Source organism: Meleagris gallopavo, chromosome 6, assembly GCF_000146605.3.
Source record: "Meleagris gallopavo isolate NT-WF06-2002-E0010 breed Aviagen turkey brand Nicholas breeding stock chromosome 6, Turkey_5.1, whole genome shotgun sequence".
Taxonomy (NCBI): Eukaryota; Metazoa; Chordata; class Aves; order Galliformes; family Phasianidae; genus Meleagris; species Meleagris gallopavo.
Window position 1 is genome coordinate 50,054,631 of NC_015016.2, and position 20,180 is coordinate 50,074,810.

The 20,180-nt window shown below is 38.2% G+C and overlaps 1 protein-coding gene across 2 annotated transcripts in view; it reads left to right on the plus strand.

The window, feature by feature from the left end:
• Nucleotides 1–117: 117 nt before the first annotated feature.
• The window catches only part of STK17A (serine/threonine kinase 17a), a 23,029-nt gene continuing 2,966 nt past the window's right edge, over nt 118–20,180 (plus strand). The window contains exons 1-5 of one of the 2 annotated variants that reach the window (XM_019616712.1): nt 118–138; nt 7,192–7,404; nt 14,183–14,327; nt 19,246–19,372; nt 20,072–20,120. In XM_019616712.1, the coding sequence (XP_019472257.1) occupies nt 134–138; nt 7,192–7,404; nt 14,183–14,327; nt 19,246–19,372; nt 20,072–20,120 (539 nt within the window). In that variant the 5' untranslated portion in view covers nt 118–133. Of the gene's footprint in view, nt 139–3,904; nt 3,931–7,191; nt 7,405–14,182; nt 14,328–19,245; nt 19,373–20,071; nt 20,121–20,180 lie in introns of those variants that run through there. The other variant, XM_019616711.1, reaches the window with a different exon arrangement.

Consider the following 20,180-nt stretch of genomic DNA (forward strand, 5'->3'; position numbering starts at 1 on the left):
TCAGCCCCGGCAGGGAGCTCGGCAGGTGGGTGTGCGGCCGCCGCGAGGGCAGCTGCAGGGCGTTGAGCCCCGCTCGGAGCCGGCGCCGGGCCAGGCACCGCGATGGGGAAGAGGCGGTTTTCCGTTCACGAAGATGAGGTGAAACACGGCAGGATGTGCTGCGAGATGAGCTCTCGTTCTGCGTTCCCAGGCGCCCAGCTGTGCGGCGGGGCTGACCGTGGCACACCGCCCCGCTGCCTTACGGCGCTCAGCCCGCGGCTCGGTGCAGGTGGCGCGGGGGGCTGAGCTCGGTTAGATTCAAAGCTCAGCGGCTCTCAGAAACTCTGCCGCTCTGCCCTGAAGTAAGGGATTGCACTGGGAGCTGGGCGGCCGTTGGCCTAACTGAAGAACTGGTGAGGGTTCTTTCTGGTGCACACAGGCACTTACTGCAGTGAGTGCTTCTGTGCTGTGAGCAAGGATGCAGACAGCAGACCCTGAGCGAAGAGTTCTCGGGATGTTTGTGTGGGGTCACCGGTGGCTGAAGCTGTACTTAAAGGTGATCTTTATGTAATGGCTGATTCCGCACCTGTAGTTGTGTTGGGATGAGTTACGTGTCTGTTCCGAGGTTGCCTTTCTGCAGTAGCAGGATGTGTTTCAGTTCCAACTGCCTTCCCTCTCTTTACCTCCACAAAGGTTTTCAACTTCCCTTCCAGTACAGAAGTCCATACTTCTGACTGTGTGTTTGCTTTTCCTTCAATTTCAAATACCCTTTTTTGCTAGATTTGTCAAAAAAAAGTGAGTACTTCACACATGTGAGAGTACTTCCACTAAAGAGAAACTTTTGCTAATCCATTGTGGCAAACTAAAAAGGCACCTAGAAAGTCACTCTGACACTCGTATCTCTTTGTACGGCGTTTTGTTGATAACATACACTTAGCAGAAATTATTTTGCTTTTATCTGCTTACAGAGTGTGCAAACATTTACTTTTGAGTAGGTCTGTATTTGCAAAGGGCTTGGGCAAATTAGCAACCAAATAGGACAAGGTTTTGCCTAAGACAAAGGGCAACCCTTGCTCACAGAGCTCATGTAATTTGGCGGCTGAATGTGCTCAGGAAACAGCTATGGAAAAGAAAGTTCATACACTCTGTGTCCATCTCTTTTCCCGTAACAAGGGAAGCGCTTAAAAGCTGAACTTGAGATGGGAATTCTGAAGAGAATGTGAACTGTACACATGGGGTTTGAAGGAGAGAGCAGGCAGCAGATACGGCACAAGCTGGGTGTATGAGCCCATCGGGACACTGCTCACTGGCCTCCAGCCCGGCTGTCAGTGTGGGTCTGCAGAAGGAGCCTTGTGCTCTGCTTCCCCTTCCTGCATGTGCAGGTGGTGGGCAGGGGCCAGGGGCACAGGCACACAGCTGGGGCCATGTGGTGACCAGAAAATGGGGAGGAGAGATGCAGGGCCTGGTGGCTGGCAGGGGTGGCGGTTCTGGACAAGCACTGCTGGAAGGACCGCAGGTTAGTAGGGGAGGAACCTGGTTGTGGTGTCACTGAAACAACTTTGGTACAAGACTACAGGAAAGCAGGCTTTGTTATTTCTGCTTGCAGGAGAAAATGGCTTTCGGGATGTAAAGCCTGTGTACTCAAATAGGCCTGGCTTAGATGCTGAGCACGCCTTTGCAAGTATACCCAAATAGAACCTGCTTTTTCTAGCAGTGAATTCAGGGGAAATGCCAAAAGCATGGCTATAATGGATGGGAATCTTAAGTTGCTGACATTTGGCCTAGTCTTCAGCCATATTAATTTTATTGTCCCCAAATCAGAATGTTCACAGATACAACTTCATTTGATGTTGTATGATGTTTAATGTCAAACTTTTTGTTTAATGTGGTAAGGATGGCACTTCTGGTCAGCACGCTCTTAAACCATTTCAGCAGTACTCATTTGAGATGAGCTAATCCAAAGTATTGTGTATGCAGGACAAGGCAACAGTTGCTTGACCTTTACCCTTATCATCTGTGTAATTTTACTGTAAAATCAGGAACGATATTTTAATTTTTTTTGTGGTGTCAGCCTTGATGCATATTTCTGAGTATGCGTACAGTGCATCCTCTGGATGTCTGAGCTCCATATTCCAGAAACGGCCTCAATCAAAATTTCTTGTCGCTGATTCACATTACCTAAAGCTTCTTTGAAGTGTCCCATATAATTGTATTCAGGTATTTTGCTCTTTTTCCTCAACAAAATACCCCTTGGATAATTGCACACAAAATACCACTAGGCTATTAATTCTTCAGCTTGTTGATGTGGCATTGCGCTCTTTTAATGTAAAGCAAGCTAGGCACATGTTGGTAGCCATAATTTCTGTACTAAAAATAACACTCCTGGTTCTAGAGATGAGTTGGAAAAAGGCTTGAACAATTGGCACTGCTTTTTCTCTGGAACATAAGAGTATTCTTAAGTGACTGCTCTAAACCAAGCAATCTTCTGCCAGTGAAATATGTGCAGTGCATACCTGTAAAGGTATATCAAGTTCAATTCAGCTGATTTTCCTCATTCCACTTTTTTTTTTTTAATAAACAAGCATGTTCTCCACCCAGACCGCGAGTAACCATTTTAATCATCTGAGGGAAACTGAACAAAATAATCTTATGTTCTTCATTTTTTTTTTACTATGGCTTCATGGAAAGGTAGCCTAGCTCTTGAATTGGTTTTCCAGAATTTCTGGCATAAACTTGCTTCTCAGGTAGCTTTCAGGGGTTCAGATGTTAGTCATATGTGATTCTTGTACAGTTGGGTGTCTCAGTAAGGGTGCAGAGGTATGCTGTCACATTTCTCAGCAGCTGTTGGCGTAGGTGAAACTGTTGGGGAAGTGAGAAGGTGAAGGCAAGACTTGCAAGCAGCTGACTCCACCATTTGAGAATAAAATTATGTGAACAAATATTCACGAACATAGAAATGGAACCTCCCCTCACCCGGCTCTTTGGAAATCTAAAACTGTATTAAAAAATCACCCCCAGGAAAAAATGTTTGACACGAATTATGTAATAAATTGCATATAGTGTTATGGATCTCAGAAAATTTTTCTAACCTTTCTGTAAAATAAGCATATTAAAATAGTTGCTAATATCTGTAGTAGTGACAGTGCTTTTTAGCACATCTTAAAACTATTACAGTAAGGTTAGTTCTCTGTTTCCCCGAGCCTATGACAACCAGAATTAATTGGTGTGACATAAATGCTCTTGTTTATCTGATTTGACATTTGATTTGTGATGCGAGGCTTTTCCTTTCAGCCATACTATGTGCCAGATAAAATAATGCTAATTCTGTTGGCAGTCTTGAAAGATGACATTAAGCTTCTTTATGATCAGATATGATATCTTAAATCATAATTCTTGACTGAGGCTCTTGTGAAGACTGAGAACAACTTGTTTTCTATTTAAGTCCCCCTTAAAAGCATTTTTGTTTGTTTGGATAACTGATAGTCACTTTTTAACTTAGGAGAGGAACATGAAATATTACCTCTCAAAACTGTTCTTCCTTCAATGTAGCTCCTTCTTAACATAGCTTCCTTCTTCCCTGGTAGCTCCTCTTCACATAGCTAAACTGGTAATGCTGTCTTCACAGTTTAATAGCAGATCTGTTTCTTGAAAGGAATTTTGATGAGCAACATCTTAAGAAACACAAAGATGCAGCATCTGGGTGTACTCTGTGGGAAAGCTTTTTCATACCTGTCTTTATTTCTGCCTACTACACGGCTCTATCGAAAGGGAAATACAAATTTATCTCTTGGCTTAAGTTCTTACTTTGATTTTATTTTTTTCCAGTGGACAATCTCTTTGTTCTGAAGTAGTCTCAAATGTGAATCTAAACAGGTGCATAGTGATTAGTTCTGTCAGTTACAAGTATCGCGTTTGTCAAGTCAGATTCTTCTGGGATTGTATGAAGAGAAGGTGAGTTTTACAGACAGTGGTTAGGTATGATAATAGCTTTATGTATTATAATAGCTATAGGTATTGTGTCAAGCAATTTTTTTAATTTTTTTTTAGCCTTGAACAACTTGTAATAAATACTTGTCAGCCAGCAGAACTCCTGTGCGGTCTCCTTTCAATTCCATCACCTAGCCAACTTCTGTCCAGTGCAGTCAACAGCATGAGTGTGGCTGCACACCAGGGTCTCTCGCTGTTTCTTCCTCTTACCTGAATTTTGTTTTATTTCCATAGTGACTAGTGTGTGATAAATCGGCAACGTTGAGCTCGTTAGGCTAATTAACTTGCTTCCAGATAGGTTTTGTATGTAATTCAAAACAATGCTCTGCCAATTGGAAGATTTTAAACATTTCTGAACTACTCTTACTAGATGCTTCAGTGGTGCTAGAATTAAAAGCTTTTGACTCTGCACTAGAGAGTCATTCTTTCAGAAGGAAAATGTACCTTTGGAGGCTATAAAGGCAACACTCAGGGAGCTAAAGGCTGGTGAGCCTCACATCTGAGCCTGGGAACATCATGGAATAGATTGTCCTAGAAGCTATATTAAGGCATATACAAGATGAGGAGGTGATCTGAAACAGCCAGCAGGGCTTCACCAGTGGCAGATCATGTTTGACCAATCTGGTAGCCTTCTACAATGGTATGACTGTATTGGTGGGCAGAGGAAGGGTAATTGATGTCATCTGCCTGGACCTCTGCAAGGACTGTTATTTGGTCCCGTGCCACATGCTAGTCCTTAGATTGGAGATATACAGATTTGAAAGGTGGACTACTCAGTGGATAAGGAATTGGTTGGGTAGTTGCAGCCATAGTGTTGTGCCCAATAGCTATGTGTCCGGGTAGAGGCTGGTGCTGACTTTTGTTCCCTGGGCTCAGTCTTGGGACTGATGTTCTTCAACATCTTTATCAATGACCTGAATAGTGGGGTTAAGCATAGAATCAAAGAGTCCTTTGAGCTGGAAGAGACCCTTAAAGATCCATCTAGTCCAACTCTCCTGCAATGAACAGAGACATCTACAGCACAGTATCTGCACATCTACTAGTCATTAAAATTAGATCCTTTAACAGCAAGTTCTGTTCTTTTATCTCTTTTTTTTATTATTACTTTTCTTTCTTCTTCTTTTGAAATGGCTGCTACTTTTCTCCATGAGCACTATTTGGATTTGGTGCTGAAACACAGCTTCAGTAGCAATTTGAGCACTTTTGATAAATGTGTAACTTTACATTGTACACAAGTAATAAGGGCTCACATATTCATTTGGAATAACTTAAAAGCCTTTTCCTTGGCTACATCAGGATGGTTGCTCTTGATTGTGGTTAGGATGGCAGGGATGGAGGGATGTTTACTGTTATACATGACACTAATCACAGGCTTCCTAGAGCTCTGCTTAAAAGAAACACTATCCTTGCAGCATTCTGGGGATCAGGAGTGCATGGTCTCTAGAATGTTTCAGTGTTCTCAATAAGCTGTACGTGCTACAAACATTCGGGGTTTTTTGCCAGATCTGTAGCAGGCACACAGCTGTTGGGCTTTGGGTGGCTGTTCTTCCCATGGCATTCTGCGGTAAGGTCTGTATTCTTTAAACCATTTTATAGTGACCTTTGGATTACACCTTCCTAGTGCTACAAAATCCCATTGTATTTTCATGCATTTGCAAAGCTTTTTTTAAAGCATTTTCTTGCTTCAGCCTTCATGTGTGTGTGTGCTCTGATCTATTTTCTCATTCCTATTTTTCTGCAGATAATGGGTGCTTATGCCAAATGTCATTCCTAAATGACTGTGACTGTATCAGTAGTTATAAATTAGATTGTTTTAGTGAGCCTGGCTAGCAGATATCCACTTTGAGGATGCTTATTACTTAATTCCAGCTGGGCAGTTTTGAAACAAATTTCTATTATAAGCAGGGTGACCACAAATGCTTTCAGCAGTTACTTTTCATGGAAAGCAGCCTGTCACTAGGTTAGGAGCTGGGAGAGTGAGATGTTTGGCATGAGCTGAATGAGTTAATTCTGTACGTTTCAACTTGTGACGTAGGAAAGGCAAGGCTCAAGTAATTGTATTCCAAATGAGATGAGGACTCTAATTTTGTTAGTTTCACCTACCCTACTCTGTTTCCTTATTTAACTTACTGTAAAGGCTCTCCAAGCTATTCCTGCAGCTTTGTAAGGAAATGTTGACACAAAAGTAAAAATGGTCATTTTGTCTAACATTATACCTCCATGGTAAGAATTATAAAAGATGGCTATACTTAAAGGGATGAGGATTCATCATCACATTAGATGATGCACTAATTCGTAAACCTTCTCATTCTAAAAATCGGTGCTATATGAATGGAATTGAGGCTTGGGAGGTTAAGAGTGGGTACTTCAGCCCAAAACGCTGTGGGGAAGACTTCTGAAAGTGCTGCCGCGTGTTTTCAGCTGGACCTGCTGGCTTAGTGTAACTCATCCGCTGTGTTTTGTCAGAAGTGTTACCCATTAACATGGGCTAAGCACTGTGCTCAGTTCTGCAGTGTGTGTTTGTATTCGCTCTGTCATTGCTGCAAAAACCCTTAGAATGTTTTGTGTTGGCCAAGCTTCTCTACTTCTTGAAATGTTTTGTGTTCCTTAAACAATGAGACAATTGGAGTTTTTGAGAACTGTTAAGCAATCAGAACCGTGGCTGTTGTTGCGGATACGTCATGGTGAGAGCATGAGGTGCTGTTTTTGAAAAACACAGAGAAGAGTACGGATATACCACAGCATAAATAGGGTGGGATCTTGAGCACTTATTCAGTGAAGCTGCTGTCTGCTGTTGCCTTGAATATAGTGGTGAAAATAGTAACCAGACAAATAGTTTGCCTGAGTAGAGTCACAGAAAGCATAATTTTCTTGCTTGTATTCCATTTTACCAGCTTTTTATGAAAGGTTCAAGGATATCTTAATCTTCCGAACTAGCACAGTTCATTTCTGCTGTATGTTTGAAGATTTGGAGTTACTTGAACTGATACTTTGCTGTTGTAGTTTTCTGTTTTAAAATCCTTATTGTTAATGGAGATGTAACCTTAACTCTTTAGAGTAGAGGCTATTGCTGAGCAAGGCATCTTTCTAACTTTAGAGCACATGGTAAAGTTGTTCCTTAAGAGGGATTTAGTTCAGGTTTTCTGAAATATTAATTTACAAGGATTATACTAAAGTTGTCAATAAGGGACTTAGTTCTAACCTAAAATTCTTCTTGAATTTCAGAGGAAAATTTGCAGTGGTGAAGAAATGTATCCAAAAAGACACTGAAAGAGAGTTTGCAGCAAAGTTCATGAGAAAAAGAAGAAAGGGCCAAGACTGTCGGATGGAAATAATCCATGAAATTGCAGTCCTTGAGTTGGCACAATGCAACCTTTGGGTCATTAACCTGCATGAAGTTTATGAAACTGCAACGGAGATGATTTTAGTCCTGGAATAGTAAGTACTAGTAGTAATTTCTGAATAACTTTCAGTAGTATCTGTTAAAAATTGTAGTATAAAAGTCTTTTCCACCCGTATGGATAATGTGAAAAACAATTTTATTGCTTGCTTGTTACCTGCTGGAGCTCAAAAAATTGCCAAGAAAATCAGTATTGCGGGAAGTTATGTGCAGTCTTGTAACTACAGCAGAATGTAAAAATTTTCCAGTTGTATAGCATCTTTCCAAGCTGAAATATAAACTAAATACTTAATGAAGAAATTTTTAGTGAAATCTGAACCGTGTATGCTCCACACTAACAGAAGATGCAGGGAAAAGCAGTGAGTACCTGTGCAGACACTGAAGTTTCTGTTACTGGCAGTGACAAAATGGAGTGAAGTCTGTTCATTTTACCTGTGTTGAAAAAGGTATTAAAACTTAATGCCATATATTTAAGTGAAAGTATTGAAGCCTGCTGCAATCAAGAGTGAAGAACTTTGCAGTTAGCAGCTCATTTCTACCCTCAATGAAAAACTGTGAATATCTTCAAAATTAACCTAAATAGAATGTTAGCTTTGAAGATGTTTTGTTAGGGTTTGTTTTTGTTGTTGGGTTGTTCAGATTTTTGAGGAGTAAGAGTTGGAATTATTTGTAGACAAAGATGACCAGCATCAGAATTTTTTATTTTTCTCAGTGTAACACTTCTCAAAGTAAACATTTAAGTAAACAGGAGTTTACTTAGTGTTAACTGGGATAGGATACTTTTAAGGAATTTAGCATAGGAATTTTCCTTCTCTTGGCTGCTTTATCTGGTTAAACTATTAAGTGTTTCTACTGCAAGCTCTTTCAGGAAGTACGTAAGCTTAGAACTGCAAGCACTCCCGTGCTCAGTGCTCGCAGACTGACTAACTGCTTTTTTCTTCATGTGATACAGACAAGAACTTGTCTTCCCCTTGATGGAAAAAGGCAAGAGAGCTGTATCAGCATTTGTTGGAAGACCTTTTGAGCATGCACTCAAGACATGTCCCAAATATAGCACTCTGCTGTCTTTTTGGAGAAAATAAGACTTGTGAAACTATTTTAAGTCTGAATCTCTTGTATTCCACGTTACCTTGAATAGTGAAATTTAACTTGTCACTCTACACTTAAATGTTTTTCTTCCCTGCATTGAGTTTGTCCAACTGGGAGTTTCTGCAGCAGTGAATGCTCATCTGATACTCCAGAGCCTTATTTTTTCCTCATATAGATTCTAAGAGTTAGGCAAATGCTTTTTGCTGTTGAACAGCTCAGTTAAGATCATGTTCAGACTCTATGAATTTAAAATGACTGTGAGAGTAACATGGGGCTCGTAGCTGAGAACTGACTTGACCTACCTGCTAAATCAGTCTGGTTTGTACAGCTGTTCCCTTTTCTGTCACCAGAAATGAATGGTGAGAAATCTTGTGCCCTAATCTGATGTTTTTCAGAAGTCAAAAGAAACTTCATCTTTGAAGTTCAGTGAAATGGAATTAGACTGTGTGTTGTTTTATTTATGAAGGCAAGCTTCTTCCTTGAATATATTTTTTCTGTATTGTGCAGTTATGCTGTTAGTGATTTATAAAATGTTCCAGTTTTTGTTAGAATACAAAAGCATAACAGGGCTTCTAGAGTCTGATTACCATTACTGGGGATAAAAAAATATATATTCTAAACACTGGTAGTACAGATTTAATGGGAATACAGTTTAAATTTCTGGTTCCCATAGAGATACAACACAAGCAGTAGAATTCAGAGCTTGAAACAAGCGATGGAAATTGTGATAATTGTTATGTATAATTGCTGGCTTTCATTTAGAAATCAGTTCTCCTACAAAACATTTTTAATACAAAGTATTAACTAGGTTGTTCAGTAGTTAGCATCATGATTATTTTTATATGCATCAGTCATACCTTGTTAGAGATAAATAGCTGTGTTGGAGTTGTAAATTAAAAAAAAACCAACACTCTTTCACTGACTTCAGCAAATACATCTGGATGCTTCTTTAATGTCAGCATGTTCCAGAGGCGTGTTGCAACAGCACAGGTATGAACACTAGTACATTTCTGACATTCTGTATGCAAAGGATTAAAGAACATATCTGGATTGTAAGCTTCTCCAGGGCATTTCGGTTTCTATTAAGCTTCATGGTCTGTGTGGCAGATCCTTATCATGGAAAGGAGAAAAATACTTAATCGTTGCCCAATAACTTTATCTGCAAAGATTTGGAAGTTTCCTCTCTTGAGGTTGGATCTGTTGTAAGGGAGGTGAGCTGTTATTGTTTCACCTTTGCGGGCAGAAATCTTAATCACATGGAGGGTTTGTCTTTAAAATACTGTTAGCTTTGACAGAAAGCATACTTAAAATTGTCCACATAGTGTTAATGTAAGTTCCAAGCATTGGAAAACAATGCTTGAGCATTAGTTTTAACTGCAGGATGGCAGAACTCTGTATCCATGCAAACACTGACTTCTTGAGGTTATGTGCAATAGATGAACTGCAGAGAATTGAAAAGCTTGTCTGAAGGGGTGGTATGTAAAGCCTGGAATTACCCTATGGCAGAGTGACATTTTTCTATTTTAGTGAAAATGGAATTAATAAAAACCTGTGCGTTTAGTGAAAAACATAAGAGTCCAGAAAACATTCAGATTTCAAAATTGCTTTCTTCCTTGCAACTTTTGGGCTCAGTAATTGTGTACAACCTAGGACTTTTGATTCTTTTGAAAAAAAAACAGTGCATCTGGTGCTTCAGAGCAGGCATTTTTGTAAGTGTTCATCACTATATGCTTATACATCTATGCTAGGAATAGATGTTAGCTTGTTAGTGAGTCACATTTTAAACAAATGTGTGTGTAACTTCAAAATCTAGGGAAGTATTGTTGGATGTACAGAACAGGATGTGAGCTGGATAGCTACCTGATCAACAGTGGTGCTTTTAGGGAGAAACTTTGATGGTTACCTTGTACTCTGCATTTCATTCAGCTCTTAGGCTCCTTGATAGGAAAGATCACAGGGGCAGGGGGGTTCCCACACATGTCTCTGGGAACTGAGAACTTAAAGAAAGCAGTCCATGCAGTTCAATGTGTCTGAACGTTTTTCTACTCATATGTCCTCATCAGATATGGATTTTCAGTCATCTCTGACTTTGGGCACAGTGGTAAGTTAGGGTAGCCCTACACTTCAAAAATTCTCAGTACGTTTGCTCTCATACTTGCCATCTAATGGCACACCTCACCAAGGAAGAATACAATGTTAATGTACTGTGAATGCACTTGAAAGAAACAGGATGTAGAATTTTGTACAGTGCATGAAAACATTCAAAGGAAGAGGCTCAGTCTCCACTGAATTTAAAGTCAGTGTAGTTGTAACCACGATTAATGTTCTAGACTTCAACTGACTTCTAGCTTTTCAATTATTCTGATAAGAAGTAACAAAATGTTAGCAGGTTTCCGTGATTAAAAGCACTCGGATTTAGCTTGAGACTGTATAGAAGTTAGTGGTACAACAACACTACTGTCATAAATACATGACTTTCTAAGGAATGCTGGTCACTGCAGCTTTTAAGCTTGGAAATGAATCATACCTTATTTCTACACCTTGCTAAGGGAATGTGTACTAGAGAAATAACATATTCTAAACAATTCTTGAGTTTGAAGAAGTTGTGCCCCTGAACATTTCCTTATCCATCTTTTCCAGAGTAAGCTGACTTGTTCACCTAAGTAATTTATTGTCCTAAAGACAATTCTTTTCTTTATTGCCTGTGGAAATTTTCTGTGGAGAAGGATCAGGGAACCCAGTAACTTGCAGAGCAGTTACTTTATAATTAGCACTTTAAAAGCAAAAACTTAGTGGAAGATGATTTCTTGGAGGAAACAATGAGTGCATGGTCAGCACCCAAGAACTCTTGGTCTTCGTGAATGCTGAGGTCATAGCAGTGTTGTGCTTGAAGTACTTACAGGTATTTTCATCTCTTCTCTAGATCAGGAATACTGAGTAACTAAGTTGGAAATACTGTTAAGCAGCATTACAAAATTTGGCACAGATGTGTAGGAGAATCTTCTTGGAGTTCATTTTGACATTGTGCTTTCAAACCGCTGTGACTGAGTTGGCCCACAGTCAGCAGAGTGTTTTGCTTAAAGGAGTCAGTTAAGCTGGCTTCACAGCAACAATACACGGAACAGCTCTGCAGTAAGGAAGTTTGCAGATTTCCCATCTTCTTCTGAAGAATCACTAATTATATGTTCAAATGTGGCAATTTTGAGATGAAGTGAATTGTCTGGAAGCAGTTTTTCTATCTACATCCTAAGTAGAGAAGTTGATTTATTTTAAAAACAAACAAAAGAAACCACTGCATGTTAAAACATTTTTTTTGCCACGTGAAACTTCTTTGTAAAGCAAAATACATTTGTATGGTGGCTGGTACAGCCATGTTTCTTAAGTCACGAAGTGGATGTGTATGTCTGAAGGCTTTATTTGTTTGGCTCACTTCTGAAGATGCCTGGGTTCATCATCTTTAACAAAGGACTGCAGATTACTTAAAACTGTTTAGAAATAAAAGTATTTTTTGTATCGAGTGTTTCCTACTCTTGTATTATCTTGTCTTTTCAGTAATGGGATATTTTGTTTCAACTTCTTGCCTTGGTTTGTAAGAAAATTAATTCAAAGTTATTTAAGTGTAATATTAAAATTCTGGGTAGCTTGTGGTTTAGCTCGGTGTCTACTTTTAGTGTTCTAATTTGTAAGCATATGTGTATTAAGTAGGCATACAGCAAACAGGGCCTTATGAGGCCTACCTCATGCTGATTCTCAGCTGAGTTTATGAAAGCTTATTAAAGAAAAAAGAAGTGTGATCCCTGTTTGGCAGCTGTTTTGAGGAACGAGTCCTGTGTCGCATAGACAGAAATGGCAGCATTAATGCTTCTCTTGTTTCAAGTGGCAGAGAGATTGCAGCAAAACCCCAGCCTTGCTGCTGTAAAACACCTCAGTAACTTTGGAAGTAGGGTCTATCACTGTACGTACCTTAAAATGTAGTGCTACAAGGAATTAAATCGGTCTTCCAAGTAACCTACTATGACATTCTTAAAAGGGAATTTGATTCTTTTATTGATTACAGAAGGTGTTTTTATATATTTATCTTGAAGTTCCAAGTGATGTTGCTTTTTTAAAAAAAAGTGATTTAAAATGTTAGAATAAGTGATCTCACATCCATTTTTAAAAGGTAATTAGTATCTGAGTCTTGTCCAAAGCTGGAATATAGCTACCTTTTTCCTTGAATTGAATAAAAACATGCAGAAGAAATGTACTGACCAGTGTCAGGAGTATATGCATTTTTCAAGAAGAATTGTATTAACACTCACTTCATGAAAAATTCTTTCATTCTTTATTTCCATCATCTTTGGTACAGGTTTAAGAAAAGTGTTAAATAAGCTGCTTCTTTGAAGAAAAAAAAATCTTATTTTAATAAAGCAAATCGTACTGCTGTGTCAGTTAGCCAATGTAATGAACAGAAATACAAAGCTCTCTATAAAAAATTGAGTTGTAACCATCTTCTAAATTTATTTTTTTTCTTGCAAGACAGTCTCCAGGGAGAGTTTTAAATAACATGGGACTGGTAAGGTAAAATAAAAAGAAATAAAGGCACAAGGGCCACATTAACCAAGTTAGTATTCATAAAATTAAAAAATAGAATATATTCTAAGTGATTTATTTTATTTTTTTTTCTCCCCTCAGAGTCCATAATCCAGATTCACCATTTTATAGAACTGCCTTGTTTGCTTGTCTGGTCCTTGTTTGAAAATGCCTTTCTCTTCTGGGTGGCTTAGGTACTATAATTTATTATAAGAAAGCAAGCCAGGGTAGAAGGTGTTGTTAGGTAAAGATCAATGCTTGTGCAAAGTCAGTGTGAGGTAACTGAAGGCAGCTGTCCTCGGGGGGGTGTCACTGTCTGTCACTCAGGTGATTATGGAATTTCACACAAGCTGATTTCATCTGCACACTGAGCAGTAGCAGTCCGTGTGTGCAGACACCCCATTCTCATGCTGTTCTGCCCGTTCTTGTTCTAAGATGGAGCCTCTGTTTTGCCAATTTCTGTTGCTAGAGATGATCTTGCATGTTGCTTTGGAGTACTTGAAAAACATTCACTCATCCCTAGTTATTTTCCTATTTTTCTTCTGTTATTTATTTAAGCACATACAAGCAAAAGATAAGGAATCAAGCTCTGAGAGCTAAAACTGTCAATAATATTTAGAGATGAAAGCTGTGTAGAAACTTAACGCATCCCGGTACACCAGATTTTTCACAAACAACTCCATTACAAACTTTATCTTTGGGCTTTTCTGAGTCTGTACAAAGTGTTTTGAGGAGGGTAAGGAGCAGAACTATTTTGCATTGGGTTTATGAAAGCTTACTCTGGCCGGATTTCCATATAGTTTATATGAAAGGTAATATAGTTTAATAGAAATAGCAAAAGACACATCTTGGTTAAGCACTGCACTTAAACAAATGTGGCATTCATCTCTTGAGCAGTCACTAATATTTCCAAAATAGTCTCCACAGTTTCTGTAGGATCTATTTTACTTAAGTCACAGAATATTAATCTTTGCTTCTTTTGAAAGCTGGCATACTGTATGGAAGTCTTCCTCGGCCACCAGAGCTTGCAAAATGTTTAATAACTGAAAATATCACCATTGGATGATACCACCTGCTGATCTTTTCTGTGCTAGTGTAATAAAATGGGTGCTCTAGCTTAGTGTTTGAAATAATAACATTCATGCTGTTCTGTAGTGCTGCTGGAGGTGAAATCTTTGACCAGTGTGTTGCTGAAAGAGAGGAGGCCTTCAAAGAGAAAGATGTGAAACGACTTATGAAGCAGATCTTAGAAGGAGTTTCATTCTTGCACAGAAACAATGTTGTTCATCTTGACTTAAAGGTAAAATTGTTGCAGTACTTTTCATACTTCTTAACTGCTGGCTTCCTTACTGGTCACATCATACTAAGGACACAATTTTATCATAAGAAATGGGTTTCTTTGTCCTAAGAAATCCAGAGTATTGCATATAGTTTAGATGTAAGTTGTAACCTAGGGGTCCAGAAAATTATATTCCATTTTTAGAGTGCTAAAACTAATTTTATACAGCTTTCATCCATATGTTCTTATGAAATAAAGCAATTTTACTCTGAGGTTGAACTACTTTTCTGAGCAAACCAGTATTAAAAGCATCTTGTGTTAAAATTTTCTAATGCTCCTACGTGTCTAATTCCTCTATTATTCACTAAGTGGTAAGGAACTACATGTGTCTTCTGTTGCCAGAATCCTTATTTATACTTCATTGCATTTTGGTACAAAGCTACCAGTAGATTCCTGTATCAAGCTCTACGTACTTATATTTAGCAGAAAATCATGAACTATTCATCAGCTAAAGCAGAAAGTGTGTAATATTTGTACACAAATATCTCATCTGTTTGTTTGTATTACCATTTATTTAAATCACCCTGGAGTCCCATTGATTTAGTCACACACGTCAAATAATTGTACTAATATTTAATGAAAATTTCCTAGCAAGTGGTAAGTGTCCAAAAGGACTGAAGTTCTGGTATGTTTGTAGGAGATACTCAGGGTCTCTGCTTTGTCTGTACATAGGCTGTGCTGGCAAAAAGTATTTCCATTGAATTTCCTTGAAGAAACGTATGTGAAATTAGAGCGTGTCTTTTGTGGACAGTATATCTCTGTACATGTTTGAAGTTAAAGCTGTGGTGTTCCTTAGCCTTAGCATCTGGGTGTCTAATAAGAAATTACTGTGTATTTATGTTATTACAGTACTTAATTGTGAAAGTACACTGGAGAGTTGATTCCAGCTTGCAAACAAGTAGCTTTCTCAAAGCTTAGAAGAAAGCTTGTTTAAAAAACTCCAACTGATCAAAAAAAACTGATGTTGTAAAATCAAACATGTCCAGTTGTCAGAGTTAAAAGACCCAGCGCTGCTTTGCTAGCTTTATTAAAACATAATGATTATGTGCTGCTCTTTGTGATGTGCTTATTAACTCATTGGCTCTACCCCTAGAAGAATTTGTTAAAATGGCTGTTAAGGTGAAACTGTAAGCTTGTTGTCTCAGTCTCGTATTATAAAGCTGATCAGCTGGATCTGTGAGGCTGACAGCTTGCTGCTGCTTCTGTCTGCCTCTTTGCTAGCTGCAAAACTTTCATATGAGAAAAACTGAGTATTTTGATGTGGCTTAGCAGGGTTGATGCCCAATTATTTCTTTCCAAAAGTGTGTCTCTTGTGAAACATGGCTGAAACTTCATCTGTTTTTAATAGCAAAACACAATAACATATAATCCAGTTTTGTCTCAGAGAAGAGCAAATATAATGCTACTGAGTGTAAATTAAAAATCATTCAGCAACATTGTTTTGATTTTATTTAATTTGCAGGGTGAGCAGAGAGCGTAGTTGGGTGTCTTTCGTCTCCTCTTAATGGCACATAAAAGCTGCAGAGAAAGGGAAGCTTCTTTTTTCATCAGCTGTTTTGACTTGATTGTGTTTGGTAAAACTTAATTAGTCAGGAATGGAAAAGAATGTAAATTAAAATAAAAAAGTAGGTAAGTTGTGGAAGAACTAGCTACTGCTTGTCTGAGACAGATAAAGCTGTACGTTGCCAATTAACTGCTTCAAGCAGTGCTGTCCTGCAGTATATATTACTCTGCTCACCCAACAGGCACCTTTTTCCTTCTGCACGAATCCCAAGTTGTTGTGTGCTGTGAGGAATTAATAGAGCTGTCATTTGAAAATGCTTTGGGTGTCACTTTATACTAATGTTCAGAAAGTAGAATAATTGAATGATGGAGGTAGTGTCCTGTTGAGGACATTTCAACTGTATCATGTTTTTTTTAATCAGTATTCCAGGCAAATTCAGATTGAATGCCTAACTATTTTTACACACAATGTAGTCAGGGTATTCCAACCAGTCTACTTTCCCAGTTTGTTCTCATAATTCCTTGGGTACTTCCTGTTTTCAGGAAGCTTGGGTACAGTTTTCTCTGCACAGATGTGTAAAAACAGACAAAACTTCTGTCAACTATTAGCTGCCAAAATGTAATGCAGTACTCAAGGGTTTCATGAAAAAATTTCCTCATTTAAGAATTATCTGCAAAAAAAAATTGTATCACTTGTTCTATGTAAAATTAGATGGGTAACTTCATTAATTTTACAGGTTACCTTAATTATGCATCCTTAGTCTTACTCTTTCGAAAGCCAACTAAACTTACAAGAAATATTATGGCCAAATTCTGATAGAGACTTCTAGAATAATGGAAAATTTGCAGTATATGGATTTTGCTGTTATATCATCAGTTTACAAGACATCAAAACCTACTTGCAAGGTAGGTTTGAAGGGTGTCCATTTTACTAAGTGCACTTGTTATAAATGATCTGTGCAACTTACCTAAATTGCTAGAAAAGAACAGATCTTTGTATGTATTGTCTTACTTTGTCCTTTATGCTGAAGTTCAGAACATCAAGAGAGCTGTGCTCTTTCATGTGACAGTAGCTTAATCTAATTTACTGAGGGATGTAAGATTAGCCAACATTTGCAATAACAAATTATGCTTTTCACTGGTGTTACTTATACATGATGCTAGAGGCACAACCAATGTCTCAGATTCCCAAAGGCCAAGAATCTGATGCTGATAGTATGCCTGGAAAATACAACTCCATTCATTTTCTTTTTATCATCTTTCCTAAGGTACATGTTTCTGAGATGCTAATATGGCATTAGGGTAGACTTGTGTGGCCATATAACATGAACTGTCTGCATTCTGATCTTGTGAAGTGGTCCATTTAGTCTTCTTTTGTTCAGTATACATCATACAAGGATCTTAACTGGAACCTCTAAGCCTCTCTGCAGTAGGGAGGAAGGCTTATAAATGCTGCTATCTGCCAGTTTACATTAGCCATGTCATTGCTGTTTGAGTGCAAAATGGCTAGTAGGCAAGACTCTAGCCTGGCTGGGTATCTCTGGTCTTTGCAGGAGATCAATGTACTGTCAAGCCTAGATATATTAGAGCAGTGTAAAAAATAAATAAGTAAAAAGGAAAAATCACTTTATAGGTGTATGGAAATGATCTTCCTTTTCTTTAAGTTTTAGAGCAATTGAGTGTTGACAGTAGTTCTAAAGCTACAGCATCTGCAGCATTTAAAGCTGGGTTTGGACTGTTGCTCATTTGAACCTTTTAGAAGTTCCTTAAAAGAAGGAACCTGGTGTTATTTCAGTATAAATAGATTTAGGGTTATGAGTTGGTTTGTACTGCAGACAGTTTCTTGCTGTTAAAAACTTTTCCTCATTTAAATATAGAGAGCAAATGCTTTTCTCATGTGTTCTCTTTGCCTCTTCAGAACATAACTAAATTTCCCACTGAGAAGAACATCTGAGAGGCTAATTAGGAGGCATTGCCACCTTTTATTTTTTTTTTCAGATCTTTGCTTTCCTAATACAAATACAGAACAGAAAATGTGCATATGGTAATATACAGCTCCAAAATCCTTTGTATGGCCACCAGTTTATAAGCAAAAATAAACTACTGTTAATGCATGCGCTTAGAAACAGAAAATAGACATCTTGGAGTTCCTTTTAAATAATGTGGCTTAACTTTACAGGAATGAAAGAACTTGAATTTATTCAGGTCTGTTAGCAAGAAGAGCTGGGCCAAGATTTTAATGTATTCTTGTACAATTTTATTTCTTTTATCAAGAGGAAAGATGTTAATGTGAAATTGCACTGTCACAATCAATGTGGGAATGAAAAAATGCGAATAGGAGAAACCTATAGATACTGGTGTTAATCCAGTTGGGCTGTATCCCTCAGTGCTTGCTTCTGTGTTCATGCTCATTTGTCCTCCTCCCTTTTCAATCCAAGTTCTCAGAAAATAAAGCCTTCGTGGAAGTCAGGCTTACCAGAAGTGTGAACACAGTGCGAACTGTCAGTGTTACTACTGGCAGAAGTTAATGACAGAGCACAGTTTTACTGGCCCAGTGTGGGGAGACAGGGGCTTGGTCTGGCAATGATATGCTTCAAAAAACTAAGTTGCAAAAAACTAAGACCCACTGTCTAAAGTTTTAAGATTTTTAAAAAATATTTTTTAAACTCAGCAGCTGCCATTCAAAATAGAAGGCGAGGGACTTCTGAATGACCACAGAGTTTGAGTTGAGGAATGACAGCCAAGATCTAGTGATGTCAGAGTAAACAAGCTTATCCAAAGCGATGCTCTTCAAAACCTGTTTTTCAGGCTGCTGTTTTTTTGTGTTTTTTTTTTTTTTCCACTGTTCTTCAGTTAGTATTCTGTAATACAATTGTTTGAACAAGATTAAGGTCAGTCGCATCAGAGTTTCTTTAAACAGGTATAGTCAAAAAAGTTTCATAACAGTTTAAAAAACATGAACTTGAGTGTTTTTGGACACTCTTAAACAGAAGGTATCTTATACCAGGAAGAAACAAGGAGGGAACTTTGGAAGGAACAAGGAGGGAAGAAAGGTGGTATGAAGGACTAAAGGTACAAATGTGAAGATCTTCATATCCTTTTGCTAAATGGTAGCTACTGGTGTGTCTTTGTATGAGTTCTAAGCTAGGAAAGGTAGATGCTTAATTTTCAGTTCTTTACTGAAAATCCTGCCACTGCTTTGAGCCAGTTTGTCTCTTCAAGTTCACCTTTGATTTAAAAATGAAAAAATAAAAGTCCTGGGTACTGTATGTGTTACGGAACATATCATTGTTATTCTAAAAGAATTATGCAGTTCTATGATGTCGTAGACATAAAATTTTGGTCATCTCGAACATCTGCTTGCTTTGCTTTTCAGCCACAAAACATTCTACTAACCAGTAAGTCTCCACTGGGAGACATAAAGATAGTGGATTTTGGCCTTTCCAGGATAGTGAAGAGCAGTGAGGAATTAAGAGAAATTATGGGAACTCCAGAATATGTTGGTAAGTTGTTCATACAACGTTGGTGTAGCCTCAAGGAGGAGGGTACTACCAGCAATGGAGAATTCTCTCAAAATGTGATGAATGCCACACTGGCTGTGTAGTTACTGTGTCAGAAGATCAAGTCATTAAACTGATACTGGTCACCAGACTAGTAACTGACAATTTTGTGCTTGTGCTGAAGATGAGTACGCACTTCAGACAAATCTGAGCAGTGATGACAAGTATTACTTGGCTGAGAGGTTGAAAAATACATACTCTTACTGAATATGGTATTTTAGCCTCGTGGGTGTTGTATCCATTTCATTAAAAAGTAAAATCGTTTCAGGCTTTGAAAACGTGCTTGAAAATAACCTTAAGTTATATAGCATATTCTTTATGGGTATGGGTTTTCATGCTGCAATATGGGATGTTGGATATTGAAATTATTTTTCAATAGGAGATTTGTATAGAGCATTCTTAATTGGTAAAGAGATGATCATTGCTTCTGAAGATGACAATAAAAAGCAGTCGTCTTTTTACCTGAAACTAACCAATGATAGTAATAATTTAAGTAACTTGAATATAAATACCATTTATAAGCCACTTGAAGCGTGACAGTCTTTTATTAAAAATTTTTCCACGTGCCTACTTTTGCACTCTTAAATACAGTATCATGTCTGTGTTTGAAAAAAATATATAACTTTTTTTTCCCCCGAATAGCTCCTGAAATTCTGAGTTATGACCCAATCAGTACAGCAACCGATATGTGGTAAGTTGAACAAACTAATGATCATCATAACACTGTTGGAAAACTTAAAAAGAAAACAAC